Source organism: Piliocolobus tephrosceles, chromosome 14, assembly GCF_002776525.5.
Source record: "Piliocolobus tephrosceles isolate RC106 chromosome 14, ASM277652v3, whole genome shotgun sequence".
Taxonomy (NCBI): Eukaryota; Metazoa; Chordata; class Mammalia; order Primates; family Cercopithecidae; genus Piliocolobus; species Piliocolobus tephrosceles.
In genome coordinates this window covers 56,393,144-56,414,099 of record NC_045447.1, presented here as the reverse complement: position 1 = coordinate 56,414,099, position 20,956 = coordinate 56,393,144, and the positions used below count along the sequence as shown (strand labels likewise).

The window sequence follows — 20,956 nt, the reverse complement described above, 5'->3', positions numbered from 1 at the left end:
TAAGGGTCAAGTTCATGCTAAACAGAAAAAAAAAGTATAAATATGACATTTACTAATGAGAAAAGGATAAACTAGTTAGAAAAAGGTATAAATTTAACAAAAAGTTAATAGCAATACAGTAGCTTAGAATACAGGTTTTTAGCTTTGCTTAATCACTCAAACTGAACACAACAAACAGATTATACTATTTATAATACTCTCATTTTTATAATAGAATTTTCCAAATGTGGTTAAATTGCGGTTTAATTATTTCAGTATAAGAAATTTCATATGATTGTATATGAATTAATAACTTTTAAGCAAAGGTAAATTTTAGCGTGGTCTATAGCTGAATGATCAAGGAAAATTAATCAAGACAAAAATCGGGCAGTTTTTCTATGGTAGTAGTTCTAGGAAGAATTTTTTTTTTTCTTTTGAGGGGTTAGAACCTACTGATAACAATAAAACATTCTATTCCCTGAGATAACAGCTCCTTCTCTCCAGATAAATCAACCCCAGTTTCAGGAAAAATAAAGCATCCTAGGCCCATCGCAGGGCAGGGAAAAGCTGAGAGAGATGCTAGGAGCCATGCATCCATTTCACCATTAGGTGATAATCATCTATCCAGAGTTCTTTATGCAGAGGAGGGAGGAAGTCTATACATACTCTTGGAAATGAATGATTTCAGCTTGCTAATCATGAATTTCAGTCTGACACTATTAACCTAACAGTCAAAAGTATTAGCTTTAAGCCATAAAAATTCCACATACTATTTAGATTTTTTCAATACCTAATACCCCTAAAAATAAAATGAGTAGAGAAAGAGCATGAAGACTGAACACAGTAGGTACAACCACTCGCCTCATGTATAATCCACCAAAGGAAGGATTCCCATAGGGATCTGAAGGCTTTTGGTGAAAAACCTCTCTTCGCATCAGCATACAATTTGACACTTCCATGAGATTACTCCCCCACTCCCATGCCTGAACTGTACACATATTACCTTTTCACTACCCTCCCTAATGAGAATTTTAAAACATTTTTGTAATATTCACACTTTATTTACCATGTCAACACTGGGGGACAATGTGGGCAGGCTTAACCCAAAACAGCTGCCTCCCATGCAGTACAGGCATGATGTGATTTCACCAGCAAGGTATGCCTCTGGGACATCTCCTTAACCAGGGAAAAAAGTGACCCTTAGGACAAGAGAACTACTACCTTGAGACTTTAACCTATATCTGCTACTACTTAAACAGCATCCTACTATGAGGTGAGAATGTTGTTTTCAATTTCTATGCCATGTTTTTTAAAAGCAAAGGCTGGGGAACCACGTTGAACTCTGAATGCTAAATGATCACCCAGCATGCTCAAGAAAAAACATTAATATTTTGGTTAACAGAATGAACCACAGGAGGATTATTAAGGTAAAATGCTAGAAGACAAAATGAACTTTGCACAAAAAATACCAAATGTATAGAGAACCGCCAAACATTTTTGGTGATTCCTAAGTGCTAGGCCTCAGACCTGTTGTCATAAATTACCTGGGAAGCATAATAAAAAACGAACCTTGAATCTCTTTTGTGGACAGCGATCTAGCAGATCTAAAGTGGATCCCAGAAACTGCATTTCTAACCCACTTCTCTGGGGATTAAGATGCAACCAAAGTTTGGGAACAACTGCTTTAGGTCCTCACAGAGCCTGAGGGACTTCACTCACCACAGAAATACTGAATATTTGTCATTTATTCAACACACCAACTACTGTACAAAACCCTACTGAGCTAATGCTATTAGGGATCCCCAGGAGAAACTGCTACATAAACCACCTTTCACAGCACTTGATTCACTGTTTCAATATCCCCATAACCAGGAATTTTACCAAATGCATACTAAATGCTAAGAGTACACAAACACTTGTATGTACTAACCAATCTTCTATACCTTTCTAAAGTAAAGCACAGTGTCCTGGCAAGAGTTTTGATATAACGATCAGAAGACAAGGGTTTGTTTTGAGTCACAGCTCTGTCTTCAACTGCCTGGTCTTGGCTAAATTGTATGACCACCAAGATCTCCACTCTGACTGAGGACAGAGAGGAGTGCTTAAGCCTAAATTACATATGGGTCCCCCTGTAATGCAAAAATGTCTGTGATTCCTCAAGGGTAAAGAATATAGACTTCAAAGAAGGCGGAACTCAGCAGGAGCTGGAATAACCTGGCAAGACAGAAGCTGAAGGACAGAATTCCTTTAGATGGGCTCCAAAACATGAGATGACCACAGTTAAACTAAAAATGAGTGTGAAAGGGTATACCAGGAAGTAGGAGTTGCAAAAGAATACACATAGACATTGGGAATAAGATCAGCTTATAAGTAAAGAGCCAGTCTGACTACAGTGGAGAACAGCAATAGCACTGGCATCACTGCTACAAAGCTCAGCCAGATGACAGGGTAAAACAGCAGAGAAACACCAGAGTTTCAAGTGAGCAGTAACATGAGTAAAGTGGTGCTTTGTAAGAAAGTGGTGCTGACAACCATCACCAGTATAGACTAGAGGAGGGAAAAAGACTTATTTATGGAATAGTATCCCAGGAAATAAAAAGGTTTAACTCAACTTCCAAAACATTCTTAAAGCTGTGAATACTAGAAAAACTTGGCTCAAGACATTGTACAGGAACACAGAATCTGCCTAATGGAAATAAGTAAACACAGGAAGAACAAACAGGCAAAGGGGATGCTATATACTTGGGGGAAATGGTTTGCTTTGCCTGTTAGGCAAATCTGGGCCAAACTGAGGATACCAGCTGTTATCTGATATTTTTACAGGAACCAAATAGGGGCGGGGAAAGTAGCAGCCTGCTATTTACCCACTACCCTGACCCACATCTCAGAAAATCAGAAATTGATGTCACAGTATAAAAGCCACAAGGCTTTACTGTCCTTTCTTCCACATATTCAGCCCAAGCAGCTGGGCCCTAAAGAGAAAAGGGTGGATTATGAACAGTAAGGAAGCAGCTGTCATCAACTGTCTCCTTGAAGGCCACAGGCATTTCTCCTATGGAGACCTATTTTCCCCTGCATTTCTACCTTCTTTTGGATCTTAGGGCAGTGAGGATATATAATAAAATAACTGACACATTAGAATGAAATAAGGGTAATTATTTCTGGAATGGAGAAAAGGATAGTTCCTGGGATAAGCCATCCTGACCATCTATTCCATTTTCTTCTCAACCACAACTCAGGACCTCAGAACTAGGACAAATTAGCAGCACCCCTGGAAATCAATATAAATTGAGGTAGAGAAACCTGCAAAAATCTGCCGTAGGATAGAGAGCACATGGTCTGAAGGTAACTGAACACTGGATGTCTTTTTAAAGAACACTTGTTACTTAATAGTACTAGTAAAAGATCTCTGACACAAATAAAAAGTATGCAGAGAAATATAACCAGAAAAAGTAGTTCAGACTGAAAAAACTTCAAAGCAAACTTAAGGCTTTGTCTTAGACTTTATTGGAAATCTGATTTTTCCCTTCGCATTTTGATAATATACAGTAACCAGTTTATTTTCTGATTGGTGAATCTTTTCATAGGACATTTTCTTGCTCAAGAAGTATTCTAGAATTCTTGGACCTCTCATGCCCTAGTGTATTTGGGAACCACTATATACTTTCCTTTAGATAAGACAGGGGTGGTAGGCATTTTTCTTAGGGGCCAATAAATATAAAGAACGATATGTCAAAACCACTCAGGGCTAATAAATTACCTTAACTGGTAATTCTAAAAAAGCAACTTTAAAGCACAAAAATGACACTGCATTTCTAGATACTTGAAAAAAATGAGCAAAAATCTTTTAGACGAGTCTCTAAGCAAGATGGATACTACAGTCAGCACTGACTAACTTCCCCTTACTACTTCAGGCTATAGCCTGAGCTGGTTTCTTAAATCAAGGGTGGAAAATAGGTTCACACTTGAGTCAATTGATAGAGGTTGTCTGGAACACTATTTTGAAAAATATTTGGGAGCCACATCTAGACTCCGTGAGAAAGAGTGCCATGATTGATTGGCAATGTCTGCACTGGGCAGGAGAGAGCAAATTGATGGTACATGTACTAAGAATTTGCTAAAGGCAACATCCCTCTCATTTTCTAAAGGAAAAGAAATCTATGCTGTGAATTGGATTAGCTCCCTCTCCAGAGAGAATCTACATAAGAATTTCAAAGATTCACAAAAGCGGCAAAATATCTACAAAATTATTCACTGTATGTCTTAAAAAGCAAAACAGAAAAAATAACCTGTGTCACGTAAGTTCCTCCAGTCAGTCTCCTCAAAGCAAGCTGAATTTGCTAGAACAAACTACAACTCAAGCACCAAATCCAGCCTGCCACCTTTTTGTATAATCTATGAGCTAAGAATGGTTTTTACATTTTTTAACTTGGAAAAAATAAAAATATTTGTAATACATAAACATCTTATCAATTTCAAGTTTCATTGCCCATAAATAAAGTTTTATTGGACCACGGCTGCATCCATTTGTTTATGTAGTGGCTATTACTGCTTTCAAACTGTAAAGGCAGAGTTGAGAAGTTGTGACTGACTGCATGGCTTGCAAAACCTTGCTTATTTACTACCCAGCCCTTTAGAGAAGAACAAGTCTAAGGTTTCCCCAAGTTATAGGGCAAGTAATTCTCTATAAGGGAAGGAGATTTGATTCCATAGGCTTACTAAAATATTTAGATAAGAGAGTTGTTGCTCTGCCCCTTGGCGAATACACGAATGATTATACATAGTATTCTTGAACAGTTTCCCCCATCATGCAGCAAACACCGAAATTCCACTATGTCTCCCAGGTAACTGTTTATATGGGCCCAAAAGGAAGAAAGGAAAAAACTACCAGTAAACCTTAATTTTTTTTAAACTTCTGTTCTACAAGTAGATATAAAAATTTTTTTAACGTACTTTTATTGTTTTGGTTTGAAGTCTCAGTCCATTCAGGGTGTTGATAGCTTTCTCTGCATCCTTGGGGTCAATGTAGTTCACAAAGCCATATCCCAAGCTCTGCCCTAATGAGAGGGAAGGGGAAAAAGGCACATATTAGTTCTACACTGCTGACAGAGATTGACTTTCATTTTGGCATATTGTCTTGTCATTAACACCAGCATATTTCCCCAACAGTAAAAATAACTCTCTATTAATTCTAGAAATATACATGAAGTCTTTTTGTTTTCTGTCTACTACATTTGCAAGTTTTAGAACTCAGCAAGCAGTGCTGTTTAGGAAAAAAAAAACACACACACACATCCCCAAAGGATTCCATCATACATGCCCTGCCTGAGCCAGAGTATACCAGCAGCAAGACAATGCTCAGCTCCAGAAACTGTGGGGATAAATCTCTGTGCTATGGAAAGGGCTTAACAGGCAATACCTTTTCAGCTTCGGTTTCCTTAGCCATAAAATGGGAAGACAGAAAACATCAACCAAGAATCTGTCAGTGTTCTGTAAATTGTACCCTGACACATTTACAGCCTTTACCAAGTACAATTATGTTGGAGTCTAAAATGGTGAAGAACCATGTGTGGGCGTGTATACATGTAAGTTTATTTTAGAGGAGGGTTTATCTTCAAATACACTCAATCAAATTTCTCCAAAGAGGGTTTTATGATCTAGATAAGAACAGGGAAACATGAACACAGAAGATTTACAGTGATGACACCGAAGACAATGAGAACATATAGGAAAAGAAGAAATAGAACATAAACAAAAATAACAGGAGAAAAAAATTCTGGAGTAAAAGTTGCTTAAAAGTGTTTGCTGTTGTTGCCACCCTCCCCCAATCATCTGAGCCCTCTCACTCCTGGCTAAGTGATGCCCTAAATCTCAGAAAATAGGAGCTATCAAAAGCAGCTGAATCAATGGAGTGCAAAGATAACTAAAGTCAATTGCAAAGGTCTCAGTTTTTCAATGAAGAAAGTTTCTCAGTTTGAAACGGCAAGAAACATTATACCGGTGATAAAAATGGGCATAAGAAAAGTTTGGTCTAAAAAAGTCAAAACAAACTAAATGACGATTTCCCAGATGCCCAAGGACAGTCCAAATGCTTTTACTAAGTTCTATTGTTGAATCAATTTCATAGGGAAGTGAGGTATTTGTTCTTGATGGGGCACTGTAGGTGCAAGTGGGTTTTTAGGACAGGTACTGTGGTTATCCTAATGTGGCTACTTGTTACTATGTAAACAAAAAGAGAAGGCTAAATATAGTGCCCAATATGAAAACTGGTGATTATATTTTGGGACCACAACCAGAATTTTGGATAATCACTGCTTGTACCCTCTTATCAAAATGTATTTTTTCCTGTGTGTGTGTTTTTTTTTTTTTTTTTTTAAAGAGAAAGGAATAGAGAGCTAAAAACTAATTAGGTTAATTTTATCTCACACTAAAATTGAGAGGTTTTATTTTATAGTTCTAGTGAAGAGTCACATGTGAAGCCACTGTATTTTTAAGCATTCAGCTTTTCATTAATTCAACATTTATCATGTGTCTACTGCATGCATTGTGCCCCTCTTATGAAAGTATGTTGCAGTCCTATTGTCATTAAGTAGAATTAAATAGGCTGAATGTAACAAAATCTGCTCAAAGAACCAGCTTACAGTGGAAAGAAGACAGACTTCAATACTGGTTCTGGTGTTTACTGGCTCTCAGCTGTGCAACTTTGAAGAAGCTACTTAACACCTCTCTGAACCACAGCTTCCTTGTCTCTAAAATGAGGATAATTTCTACCCAACTAGGTTGCTGAAGCAATGATGAAAATACTTATTAATGATGAAAGTGGATCATCACCCTAGTCAAAAGATGAGAAAAAAATAACACGCTTACTGTTAAAGATTTTAAGTGTATTCATTTAAAGTTAAATACAAAAGATGCTACAAATGTAACAGAAAAAGAAAAGGGCAATACAAACATATCATAGTTTTGTCACACTGCTATTCTATGACAAAATAAATCAATTATATCCGCATAGTCTAATTGCCCTTTCTACTGATAGATACTACTCCTCCTGCATCTTAGCAGCTTCTAACCCCAGTGCATTCTCAACCTTGACTGCAATGGAATCATCTAGAAAGCTTTAAAAAAAACCAAAACAAAAACACCCTGATCCCCAAATCCCACTTCCAAAGATATATATATACACACACACATACATGTGTATACATGTATATGTATATGTATATGTATGTATATGAGATGAGATCTCACTACGTTGGCTGGGCCATGCTTGAACTCCCGGGCTCAAGTGATCCTCCCACCTTGGGCTCTGATTTTATCAGTCTGTCATGAAGCAGTGGTACTAGCTTTTTAAAACCCTGGTGACTAACGTACAGTCGCCATGTTGAGATATCACTGCATTTAATGGTGAGAACCACGGTGGGGCTACAACGGGGCTACTGGGAGGTCTAAGAAAGGTCTTGTAGGGATGACCGCCGTTTCACAGCCGTGTTGTTTAGATACATATGGATGTGTTTCTTCTAAAATCTTCAAGTTACCTATTACTTCAAAGAAACAGTTTACTGGCCTCCTGAGGTCAGTCTGGGGCACAGGAGTGCCCACTGAGACTAGATCAGTGGGTAAAGTGAAAAACATGTCTTGCTTACTTCCTACTTAGCCGTTTCCCACTCTGGCCTCTGAACTCTTACTCCAGGCCTGCTGTAGGCACGCAAACGTTTGCTAAATTAAAGAATGAGAAACTTACTGATGTTATTTAACCAAAGGTATCATCACCACTACCACCACCAGAGGACCCAACCATCAGATGCGTCTTCCACGTGACACCCTCAAGCAATCATGACTGGCTATAATGAGTCAAATATCTAATATCTGTTAAGTTGTTTATACTGAGAAATATGTATCCCCAAATGACTTTGCCTCCTTGTAAAAAGTTTCTTATTTGCCTAGTGGTATTATTAGGATGAGTGCCACTCAGAATATGTTTGAGGTAAGCAAAACTGTATTATTACCCTAAGCAAAATAATATGAAAGGGGGTATCTGCTATTAAAAGACTATATTTCTAAACCTACCGTTGTTGGTGTATTAAAATGTTGGCACTGTAACAAAAGGGAGTTAGAACTTTAAATTACTTTACAGTGAAAATCTGTAATCAAGGCAGCAAATATTTATTGGATGTTTAAAATATATTAAGGGCATCACAGATGATACCAAGATAGGCAAGCCTCCCCATTCTCACCTTTTAGCTACATGGTATTTTACTGTTTAATTGTAGCTTCACATTAACCATGTTCGGTATTCAGATTCTTCTCCTACAAGGTAGAAATGATATCTGAAGCTTGGCAAGGTCAATCAGCTTCTACAAATCAAAAAGGCAGGGAGGAAGTAGTAAAGTCAGGACTTAAAGTCAGGACTCTCAAATGCTGTGCTCTTCTCCACTCAATTAACAACTAGTTTACACCTGAACTGAGACTTCAGGCATATTACATATAAGCCCAGGACTAGTCTGGACCCAATATGCCTGAATAATAATGTAACCAGGCACTTCTGACACTTTTACCACAAAAGATGCTTCTTGGCTGACTAGTATCTCAAACTTCTGTACCTTTTGTACAAATACCACTTTTACTATATATGAGTTTCTGTGCCGTTATTCATTCCTATGACAACATAAATTGCATCTTATTTATATAGTGCATATTTCTGGTTATAAGTGACCACACAGTTGTTAAAAATAAAAGCAGTAGCAAAGCAAACATTAAAAAAAAAAATACCTAACCTACCCTTTTCTCACTCTTGTACTCATCAGTTAACAGTCATGGGCCACAATGGAAGGCTTGGAAACCAAGCAACATTTATCCTTATCATCCAAACCTATTTTTCAAGTCTCTCTGAATTTAGAATGTGCATACTGATAATCCCCAAACTAAGACTCATTTCTTTAAAAAATTTTTATAAAATGCTCCATTTAAATTCCAAGTATAACCATTATGGAAACCAACATGATTAATAGACTATTCTGACCAAAATGACAAAGCTAAGGCTCTTCAAGAAAAAAAAAAAAAAAAAGTCTTTAAACGCCAAAAAGTTTGCCTGGTAACTGAACATAAAGAATAGGGTCAACGCCATGTGTCCTCACCTATTCTCAAAAGCTACCTGTGGTCACGTGTTCTTAAGAATTTTCGAACCATTAATCCAAATCTTTTTTCTTTCGAGACAAGGTCTCTCTCTCTGTCGTCCAGGTTGGAGGGCAGTGGCACAATTTCGGCTCACTGCAACTTCTGCCTCCTGGGTTCAAGCGATTCTTCTGCCTCAGCCTCCCAAGTAGCTGGGATTACAGGTATGCATCACCACACTCAGCTACTTTTTGTATTTTTAGTAGAGACAGGGTTTCGCCATGTAGGCAAGGCTGGTCTCAAACCCCTGGCTTCAACTGATCCGCCAACCTCGGCCTCCCAATGTGCTGAGATTACAGGCGTGAGCCACCGTACCTGGCCCCAAGTCTTGATTCTAATTGCTTTCGTACAGATTCTAGAACTTTGCTATATTCTGTGCTGCACTATTGTGTATGAATGCCTTTTGTTTTACACCCTTCTTTCTAATCTAACATATATGCCACAGAAAAGAAATACTTCTTCACAAGAGATAGAAAAATGGCTTATAAAATGCTCCTGACACAAGGACAACAGTTATAAACAGGCTGGTAGAAATCACGGTCCAGGGATCTGTATCACAGAGCTGAAGCACTCCACAGGCCTCTAAAGAGGACCAAAGACTACTGAGAAAAGGGGTCAGAGCAAGGAGAGGAAAACAGGAAGACAGCCCGTTTAGTGGCAGAGTGCTACTGTGGGAAACCCAGTAATCGCCAATTTATCCCAAACTGTGCGTAATTCAAAGCATCAGCCATTCCCCTGCCACCTACATTGCTTTTAATACCCTACTTTAATTAAAATTTTAATTGTGTATTTTAATTAGAAATACACAATCTTCTGGACCTGTTTCATTCAAAGGTCACTTTATTTAGTATTTTCTATTTTAAATTACTACCAATGTTCAGAAAAATCAAATTACCCCCTCAGGTTTAAAGGTAAAGGCAATAGACTACCGTCATTCTTGATTAAAAGATACATTAATTTTATCCAACCAATATTAAACGAGACCCTCAAGACAAAATTGTGGAAAATAAAATTTTGTATTTAAAAAAAAAAAAAAAAAAAAAAAAAAAAACAAGGGTCACCCTACAAATTTCTCATCTAAAATAAGCATTCAATAACTATGGGAATCATACTTTTTGCTAGGCCCTGAGAATTCAAAAGAGAGAAAGTTCTTTCTCATAAAGCCTATATTCTGACAAGGGGAGATACAAACACATTCTACAGGGTATTAGAAGAAAATAGAGCTAGGGAGAAAAAAGCAGCAGGGGATGAGAGTGGGGAGGGGAGGGGCAGGGCTGTTGTTCAAATACAATGGTCAGAGAGGGCCCCATTCTGCAGGTAACATTTGATCCAAGGCTTGAAGGAATTAGCTCAAGTCGATAACACTGAAGATGTGCAAGACTTACTCCATTCCAAGTTCTGCCATACATGCATCACAGTCTGCCAGTTCTACCATCTAAATCAGTCCTTTGTCTGCAGTAGCATTGGTTCTGTATTATCCTGGCCCTGATTATTGCTACACTATCCTAATAGGACACCCCTTGCTTAGACTCCTGTTAATTCCAAAAACAGCCATCCTCCACCAAAATATTGTCCAGAAGAACTTCCTAAAACACAAATCTAACCATACTCTGGTTTCCAGTCACTGTCAGTTTTGTGTTCACTTCTACTTTTGCTCATCTTCCACCACTCCTACACATACACCCTAGGTCTGGAACACAGCTCTCCAACTAGCCAACTCCCATGTATCCTTTGAGACTCTCTGAAGTCATTTCCTGCCACAACTTGCCCCTTCCCCAATGCACACTATTCAGTGTTCCTCCTGCCTAGTCCTCCCACAGCTTCTTATATTATCCCTTTATCTTGCTATGTATGCCTGGAGTTTTGGATGCTCCCTCACTAGACTGCTGAGCAAGGGCAAGCAGAACATAGTTCCTCACAAACAGGACCCTAAGACAGATCATTAAATGTTCTGTGAATGACTGAATGAACAACAAATGAAGGAACAGCAGCATCTGCCTTCCAGGAGCCTGTGGTTTAGGACAGAGTTGCCCTTATAAACATGTTCCTCATGTCCCTACATTGTACCAGATGGATTACAGAACATGTGGAGGCAAGATGCTGAAATGTTATAGTATTCTGCCTTCATAAGGAAGTCATACGAGTTTTAAAGTTTCTGTAAAATTGTTCATATGAAAAGTTTCTACAAATACCATTAAGATGAAGTCTCAATTTTAAAAAATGTCATCTAGAGTAATTTGATAGATTTACATAAATCTGTTTCACAAATCTGTAAGTATGAATTACGGGATGTCAGCATATAATTTTGTTGAAAGTACTTTTTCACTAATATAATTAAGTCTGCCGAGACTATTCATGTACAAGTCAAATAAAATGCAGAGTGAATTCTGTAAAAACCTGGTAGTTGAATCAACAATAAAAGGTGACTGCACTGATTGATGTATATCTATTATTTCATTTAGAGCAGTAGTAATGTTTTATGAAATAGAAGAATAAAAGCAGTGTGGGTCTTTTTCAAATCCCACAGTTAGCAGAAACAGGTCACTATGGTTCTCTCTGTCAAGCAAGACTTGCAACCTGAGGTTTAAAAATGCAATACTTTTCAAAGCAAAATGGAAAGATTCACTTTCTCCAAACACAGCCCTAATACAGCATAAAACTGCATGACTTAACAACAACAACAACAACAACAAAAGCAAGTAATTTGATTTGCAAGACAAGTTTTCATTACAAGGGGAGAAAATTTTTGTTTTTAATAAAGACCCTGTTCCTTCCTCATATTCTTCTCTCTCCTCCCTCAAACACACAACAAAGTTGCAAATATGTTGTATTTCTTCCGATGGACTTACTGTTCTTGGGCACTCATTATGTGTGTCTGTTCAGACAGGCTGTGCACTGCAACTCTGGCACCAAAGCAACTTGCACCAGACTTTGCAAAGGAGCTTTCTTAATATCTCAGATTTGATACACAGCAAAATCATGTGGGTACCACACAGCAGGGAAAAGGTTTGAGAGAATCTTAGAACAGAGGGATGCAATTCTCTCTAGACACGTTTTTCTCCACATTTTAATTCCTGACTTAACCCGAGTCTCCTCAAATGTAGCATGCCAGATGCAGCAGGTCCTTCCATTTAAACACTCAAGTTAACATGGGTCAAGTTAAACAGGTTCCCCTTGCTGCCCTCTGATGAGTAAGATCAAATTGTGAGATGGAGGGCTGCTGAGATCCTATTACTACAGTCCAAGCCAGCCTTCCTGAAAGCTGGGAGCATTTCTACCAGCTTCCCAAAGGACATTACCAGGGATTATCACAAGGATGGAGAATTCAACCTAGACACTCACATAATACAGAAAACAGATGGCTCACTCGAAGACTCATCTTCCACCCAAATGCTAATAAAGCTGGCCTGAGACTGAAAGGCCCCAATGTTTCTAAATGATTTTCAGGACTTTACAGACACATGGAGCTAATATAGAAGAGTTTAAATTATAACTTTTCTGCTGAAATCAAAGTTGTAAATACTGATCGTTTGGTAAATATTACCTAGGCAGCCTAATTCTAGAGGGAGCGGTTAACGTCCTCAGCACCAGGGCATTTTCCCTTCAAGTTAATTTTCATAGCCGTATCTGTCCCGATTATGCAACTGGTAGAGCTCTATTTTCCTGTAGTTCCAGTCCCAGTAATTATGAATCTGCTGGCAATGCAGCATGACCCTGCTTAAGTTGGCGAAACTGTGGGTTCTTAATATATCACATTTTCAGACAACATTAAGAACTCCCACACAATTCAGTCTTAGACTATTCAGAACAGAAACAGCATATTAAATCCTCTAAATTCTTGCCAAGTATTACACCGGGTACACAAAGATGTCTTGCATCCAAGACCAGGAAGATTCGGAAAAATTATCTGCAGTAGAAAAACAAACCAATTCCTCTACAATACACAGGATGAGACTCTACCTGAAGGCAGGGTTTCCAGCTTGAAAGGAAGTGACTGAGATAGTGTAAGCTCACCACAATGAAAACAAAAGGCGGTTCTCATTACTTATTGATGTCAGTAGTTTCTCTAAAAGGTCAGCAGTTCTACCTTCAAACACTGAAGCTGCCACCAGGATAGAGCAAATGCCAAAATATCTTCAGATAGCCTGAAAGTCACACCCGACAGTTCAAAAAAGGCTAGAACGTTAACAACTCCGGGCTGGTCCAATCTACTTTCAATTAAAGGTTTGGGTCTGCTTCAACTTTCTCATTTCTTTGTTAATTATAATTGACTCCATACAGATCCGCCACCCCCCCCAACCCCCCCCACACAGAGTCTTATATTATCTGCTTTATCTTGTGTTTACTTAAAAGACAAAGGAGTTGTTCAAGTAAGTATCATTTGGGATGAAGGCAAAGGAACTATATTCCTCAAAACAGTATTGTGGTAGAGGAAAACAAGTTAACTGTGATAGTAAAAAGGGCATCTGCTGTTGCTTGTACGACCAGCTGGTGTCAATCTTCACAAACATGCACTCTTGCTTGTGCCTGCGCGCGCGCGCACACACACACACACACACACACACACACACACAGACACCCCGCTAAGCAGTACATCAAGAGGCAGTATGGCCTCTTAATGTGTTTTTCTCTCTGTAAGAGATCATTTTTTAATTCAGATACGAGAAAAAAAAATTAAAGGCCCTATGCACTATAATCAGATCAGCGCCTGTTTTAAAACTATGTCAGAGTCCTGCAAACCACCATGGAGAGCTCCCCATTTTATCAAGAACGGAAAACTATAAAATTAGACTCTACCAAACTCATCAAGTCCACGTGATAAAAAAATTCTTGTTAGAGATAAATTTTCTTCTTGAACACAGTTTTCTTAAAAAAATCACTCTCTCACCCAAAAGTTAAAAGTTCACCAGTCCAAACCTTCCAGTATGAAAAGGCAAGTCTGTTGGGGAAACATGCCCATTCCTACTGCCCCACAAATGCTATGTCTACCTGTCTGGAAGTCAACAGGACCACCGCCAAACTAAACTATATCAAGCAACTATGAGCCTTACATTACATATATCACATTTAATTCTCACCACAAGACTACATGTAAATACACCTGTATCCATTTTACAGACAAAGCTGGGGGTTCAAAGTCACTAATTTAACTTGCTCAAAGGCACACACAGCTAGCGCAAGGGAGCAGTTAGGTTTTCACACCACAATCAACCTTTCCAAACTCAGTCTTCCAAAAGTGTACACTTTACTGCCTTCGGCCATGTGTGGAAATCACTTTGTGGCAGAATCCTGTACATCCAAAGCTTACAACTTTCCAATCAGAATATTTATAATCTCCAAATACATCTGTATTTTTTCTTGTTCTTTGTCATGAAATAAACTGACTGGAACTTCAATTCTTTCTTAAGCCATCCAAGAGACTATGAAAGGAAAAAAAAAAAAAAGACCTGAAAGAAAAGGAAGGACATCCTGCAGGTGCACAAACCACTTAAGCCCCCAAAACAAATCCATCATTACAAAACAGATAGATGAGAGGTATCTGCATTATAAAAAGATCCATTTAAAATGGGCCTTGATTTACATACTCCTTTTCCAAACTCAGAAAGCAGTTCTTATGGCTAAAGCCAAACATGTTTGCTACTGCCAAAACAGTCTCCCACACAAGACACTTCTCTCCTCAGCAGATTGCATTAAAATGCTTTCATACGCATAGCATGATTTCATAGCAGTGGAAAAAAGATGGGATCAATACCACATGGTCTCTGCCCTCTAAGATGCTCAAAAATTTTAAGCCTTACAGAGTAAACAAGGGAGACGCAGGCACCTAATGAACGTGAAATACATAAAGTGCATTGCAGGGGTTTCAGGCTTAACCAGGACCAGCTTGAAAAAGAGAACTCTTTAGTGTGTTAAAACAGAGAAGATGAAATTCAGGTGTTTCCTGACAAACAAATTAAGGAAATAGGAACATGGAGAAGAACAAATTTGTAAAGAAGTATAAACGAGACAGTCAGACCAAAGACGTACTACGCTGAACATAAGGCGTCTATGTAGAGGTAAGCAAGCTGACCCCCTCATCCTGGGAGCAAGGCTGGCCCATGTGAAGGTTTATAGCAAACTGTAGGATGCACCAAGCACTGAGGCACAATGAGGAAAGAGGCACACGAGGGACCCAGGGACAGTCACCTTAGTGGCCTGGTACAATCACTGAGCAGATGCAGATGTAGGACTATAACTAGGGACATCAGTGTTAGAAATCACCTCCTTTTTTTTCTTCCCTCCCCTCTCACCTCTTCATTCCTTTCCTCTCTAGACACTCCCCTCAGGCAATCCATGCTTATCTACCACACTCATAAGAAATCTCAGAGGCTAATCTTAAAACAAACCAGGAAGACAGTCCCCACTGCAAAATCCTCATGATTAGGAGGAGTCATAATTAGTCCACCATCAACGAGCCAAAGTCAAGATAATGCCAATCAGACCCTCAGACACCCAAGAGAACCACTGAACAAGACACACAGGTCCTGCACCACTTCTGCATGTCTCCCATACCAAATTTCCCTTTGAAAGCCCTACGGTAAATTTTTAAACGGAAGATGGTACTTTAGAATGCTAGTCTGCCATCTTCTCAGTTTGCTGGCTCCCATTAAAACTGCTTTTCCTTCCACCAATCCTTGCCTCCGGTGTTCTGGCTTTCAAGTAGCAAGCAGCTGAACCTGGGTTCGGTTACAGACCTTCTAGAGTAATGGCCAGGATTGAAATCTAGCAACTCCTTGCATCCCAGCAGGATCCATTTTTTCTTCGCATGGTAATGTCTTGCCTTTGTAAAAGTAACTAGAAGGCAAGAAACCCTTTGAACCATAATACCCAGAAATTAATACAACACACCAACTCAGCAGCCTTGCAAATATTCTTGCACTATAAAACTGAGATGGATAACCCCAATCACCAAAAAGCTACACCCAAGATGACTACATCAGGGAGGGCTTATGATTTCCTGAGACATCCTTTACATAGCTGTAAAAGCAAGTACCTGAAAACTCTTTCTGCCTACCCCCTCACCCGGCCCAGTTAAGCTGCTATTATGAGTGGACGAAGTATTAACGACTACCATAAGTGGGGAAAAACTACTGCAAGTGTTAACGAACCTTATTTTTAACTCTGAGCTGCAACTGCAAAATTACACATGCCTTGTGAATGCACACACATACCTATGTCCTTCACATATAATATGGTGACATCAAGTTAGAAAGGAGTGAGCAAGGGAGGGAAGCTGAGTCATTAAGAAGGGAATATTGGGTAGCATAACATGATCAGATGTTTCAATAAAGTAAAAACACATTTCACCTTATGTGTACTGATCATGAAGTATCTGCTATAAAGTGGTATGTACAACCCTTCCACCGGGGGGAAACTGTCCACTGTAATTCCTTTTATATCAAAAACAAAGAGCAGAATTAAATTAGAGATATTTTTAGTAAAGACAAAGTAAATTTCCAAAGGACATCCATCGTCCCCCGTCGACACAAGGATTAAGTATAAATAACATATGATTTTCCTTCTCTTGGTACAGGACATGTTGCTTAGCTTATAGTTAATGAAGAGGTAGTTAATCAAGAGGGTATGAGGAACATTTTTCTTTCCTTCCTCTAAACTTAAAATAGTCACACACAGCACTGACTTTTATATGCTTAGGAAAAATCCCCAGACTGATGGTGTTTGGGTTGGTGGGGGTATAAATGCTGAGCATAAAGGAAACCTATTTAAATACTACAGACACAGCTTCAAAAATCTCAAGAACACTCTCTCTGAAGCAATAAAGAAAAGGAATCCCAATGGAACACAGTCCACAGAGGAAACTGAGCTGTATATGGTTAAAGTTGTAAAGGCTGTGGGTCAGATGGGAACCATGGCTACGAATTAAGTCAAAGAGGTACCCTGACAGAAATAAACACCAATTTTGCTTTTGCTCAGGGACACCTTATGCTACAGCAAGCCACTCTGAGACCATGGGGCAACCTGCCCACCAATTAACAGATGGCTCCTAAAGAGAAGTACAAAATGGTGCAGCTCCCACAATTGCCACATTCATATCACACATGAGCATTTCTTCCCAAATCACCTCATTGAAAAGCTGAAGTGATTAGCTATTGTAATCCTCCAAATTTAGAATTCACGGACACTTTGAGGAAGACTTTGCTAAAATGATTTTACCTAGACAATGCTTCACTGACAAATGAGCAGAGCACAGAGGCTTGTCTTTTACCACTGACTTTAAAGTATATTAAAAACAAACTATCTAAATCATATACCCAGCAACTTAGTATACCTGACCATTGCTGCTAATTCCGGATAGGTCTTTCCTATGAAACAGGAAGATTCTAAACACAATTTTAACATATTACCATTTTATTATCTCAAGTACTCTTAAATGTATAACAGGGTAGAGGGTGAAAAAAATCTTGTACAACACTTCAATTTTAATTCATCTTAAAAACTTTTAATGTGATGCTTTCTTTAATCTGCTGTGACTGAAGTTACTCAATTTGCTTATTCACATATCTGAGACCCACTCTTGGGGAAGGCGCTATGTTTTTATGGCACCAGATTAAACAATATGAAGGACCATCTGATGTGGGAAGTAACTTCTATACACAGAGCTTCTCAGCTATTTGGGCCACATTACATGCCCACTTGGCAAACACATTTTAAGATGAAGGCAAAGACAAGTGGATTAGAAGAATCCATCTTATTACCACAAAGGAGGCCCTAAGGCAAAGGAGGTTAGGAGTTTAAGGCCTCCAGCTAACTAGCCTTGTGAATTTGAGATTGTTATCTCATCTGTGGGAAAAGAAACTACACTAAAGGTACTCTCTGATGCTCGCCCCCACCTATGATTCCACCATCTCCACTTTAAGTTTCACAAATAGATTTTGATCTGCGTGTTAGAATCAGTCTTGTTAAAGAGCTTCCTACAATGTACAATGCCATACAAAATGTTAGGTATTCGATTACAAGTACACCACTCGAAGAAATGAGCGTTTCACTAAACAACTAGTTTTTCAGCTCATTCCAATATTGAATAGCCTATGCTGTCAAGAGTTTTCCTATTTTGTTGCTGAAAACTTCTTCCTTCCTATTTATAATGAAGGAACAAAATAATTATATATTATAAACTAATCTCCTTTATTTTGGGAAAAACTTGAAATATGTATGCTGCCAGATCACTTACTAGCCCCTATACCCAAATAGAATATAACTTATTAAGTGCTTATTCTAGTTATCCTAATTGACAACAACATTATTAAGGTATTCTACTTAGATTACTAAACTTATTTTTCTCAAGCAAGAGTTATTTTCTAGCAACAAAACATATATATACTGAAATGGATCTTAACACAAAAGCCTACTATACTATTTTGGGCTTCTTTATCCTTCTTGTGCACCCCCTTCCAAAAAAAAAACAAAAAAGGAATAATTAAATCTAATACTAAAGGAATTAGAACTTACTTGATCTCATTATTCCCTACAAAGCTAATTTGTTCCTTTACTTGCATTCTCTGTCATTGTAATCTAAGACTTAAAGAAAATGAAGAAAAAAAATTATTTTAAAAACAAACAACAACAACTACAAAAATAGGCTGAACACAGTGGCTCCCAAATACCAGCACTTTCGTAGTCTGAGGCTGGAGGATCACTTAAGCTCAGGAGCTCAAGACTAGCCTAGGCAGCAACAGGGAGAACCTGTCTCTACAAAATAAATAAATTACTGGGCATAATGGCACATGTCTGCGGTCCCAGCTACTCGGGAGGCTAAGGTGGGAAGATCACTTGAGCTTGGGAGGTTGAGGCTTCAGTGAACTGTGATCACACCACCACACTCCATCCTGGGCAGTGACAGAGCAAGACTCTGTTTCAAGAAACAAACAAAATACAAATCAAATAACCAGGAGCTATGGTAGATTTTTACAATCCCCAAAGAAGTATGTTTTCTGAATGCAGAATCTATAGCTATATTAAGATGTTATACAAAGATTTTCTGTGTAATCCTCTATAACCTAGAGGCCGTGTCATTCCTCTGCTCTACCCACCACCACATTTTCACTTACAGCTACCTGAACAGATATCCCATTCAAATCCTTTAGGTGGGCCGGGCGCGGTGGCTCAAACCTGTAATCCCAGCACTTTGGGAGGCCGAGACGGGCGGATCACGAGGTCAGGAGATCGAGACCATCCTGGCTAACACGGTGAAACCCCATCTCTACTAAAAATACAAAAACTAGCTGGGCGAGGTGGCGGGCGCCTGTAGTCTCAGCTACTCGGGAGGCTGAGGCAGGAGAATGGCGTAAACCCGGGAGGCGGAGCTTGCAGTGAGCTGAGATCCGGCCACTGCACTCCAGTCCGGGCGGCAGAGCAAGACTCCGCCTCAAAAAAAAAAAAAAAAAAAAAAACAAAAACAAATCCTTTAGGTGTACACAAATATCTTAATAGGCTGCAAAGAAGAACATAAAATTGACTAGATTCTTTTCTGAACAATTGCATTTATGATTCACCATCAATGACTTACTTGCTGGGGAAAAAAAACAAACTGTAAATAAAGGTAAAACAAGACCTGAATCTCTTCAAGGAGAACCAAAGACTGTTCAAAAACCTAATGATGACATATATTTCTTATCCCATAGGACACAGAAATTTACTGCCTGTAAGCATACATACATCCCTACATGGCTGGAAACCAAAAGGGTTTTAAAGAAATGACCACTAAATAAGCAGAGGAGATAAATGCAAGTCATTCACAGGCAAATCTGTTTTTCCACAAGATATATGGCTCTCCTTAGTTACTACTAAAAGCAATGGGAGTCGCCAAACATTACTGACCTCTAAAGATTAAAAGCTAGAGACGAAACATCCAAAAAGACCTGCTGTGTGAATGCTACCGCTGGTGGTCATTTCAGTCATTCTTCAGGTTGTTCTTGCTCACACTCAGGGAGCAAAGTAGTGCCCAAGAAACATAATCATAAGGGGGAGGAAATCACAACAGGTGACTTGGAAGGGAGGATCAGTATCTTCACTGTACCTACTATTTTGCATAATTAAATTCAAACTTTGCTTTCCCCCAACATTTAACAATGTGACACAAATATGAGTAAATTGTTTGAAAGACACTGACAAGTGACTTTATTTACAAAATATGCATACATACGAGTACATACCTCTCAAAACAAACTCCTTTACCAATAGCTACAGTGAGTTCACAACAGGGGCTTCTAAGCAATTACAAAAGTTATTCTCTTATTGTCAAATTGAGGCCATTAAAAATTAATAAGCTTACTTTTGAGTTGAAAAACATTGATAGAAAAAGATAAAAAATATGAATTACATAAAAATTGTTTCAATGGAGTTCTAGATTGTACACTGACTGTAGCTAACTGGCACAAAGAAACACATTGGAAGAGTCACAGAAGGTTTTCAGAATGAGTAAGGGCTGGGAACCAGACTTCAAGGAGTTAAGTAGTAGGAAGTAAAACTACCCCCACCTCAGAACAGAGAGGTGAGTCATCATCACCATCTTATCCTTCTGTCACTTCCTTAAAACCCTGGGTCCTGAGAGAAAATGCCTAATTGACTTTACCAGAGTTCCATACTGGCTGCTTGCCTATAGGAAGCCAGGCAAAGAGGACCAGCCCCACTGGCTTCTGGAATTAGCTTTTTCCCATCAGCAATATACTAAGAGATTTCCCCAATACAGAAGGACCCTAATGAAATGAAAGACTGAGGTAAGTTTGTCTTGGATCCATGAACATCC

General features: G+C 38.8%; 1 protein-coding gene across 29 annotated transcripts in view; it reads right to left on the bottom strand.

Annotated features, from left to right (window-relative positions):
* The window catches only part of ELAVL2 (ELAV like RNA binding protein 2), a 160,238-nt gene that overhangs the window by 35,106 nt on the left and 104,176 nt on the right, over positions 1 to 20,956 (bottom strand). For all 29 annotated transcript variants that reach the window (XM_023203833.2, XM_023203837.2, XM_023203839.2 and 26 more), the window contains one exon: positions 4,933 to 5,036. In XM_023203833.2, the coding sequence (XP_023059601.1) occupies positions 4,933 to 5,036 (104 nt within the window). The remainder of the gene's footprint in view (positions 1 to 4,932; positions 5,037 to 20,956) is intronic.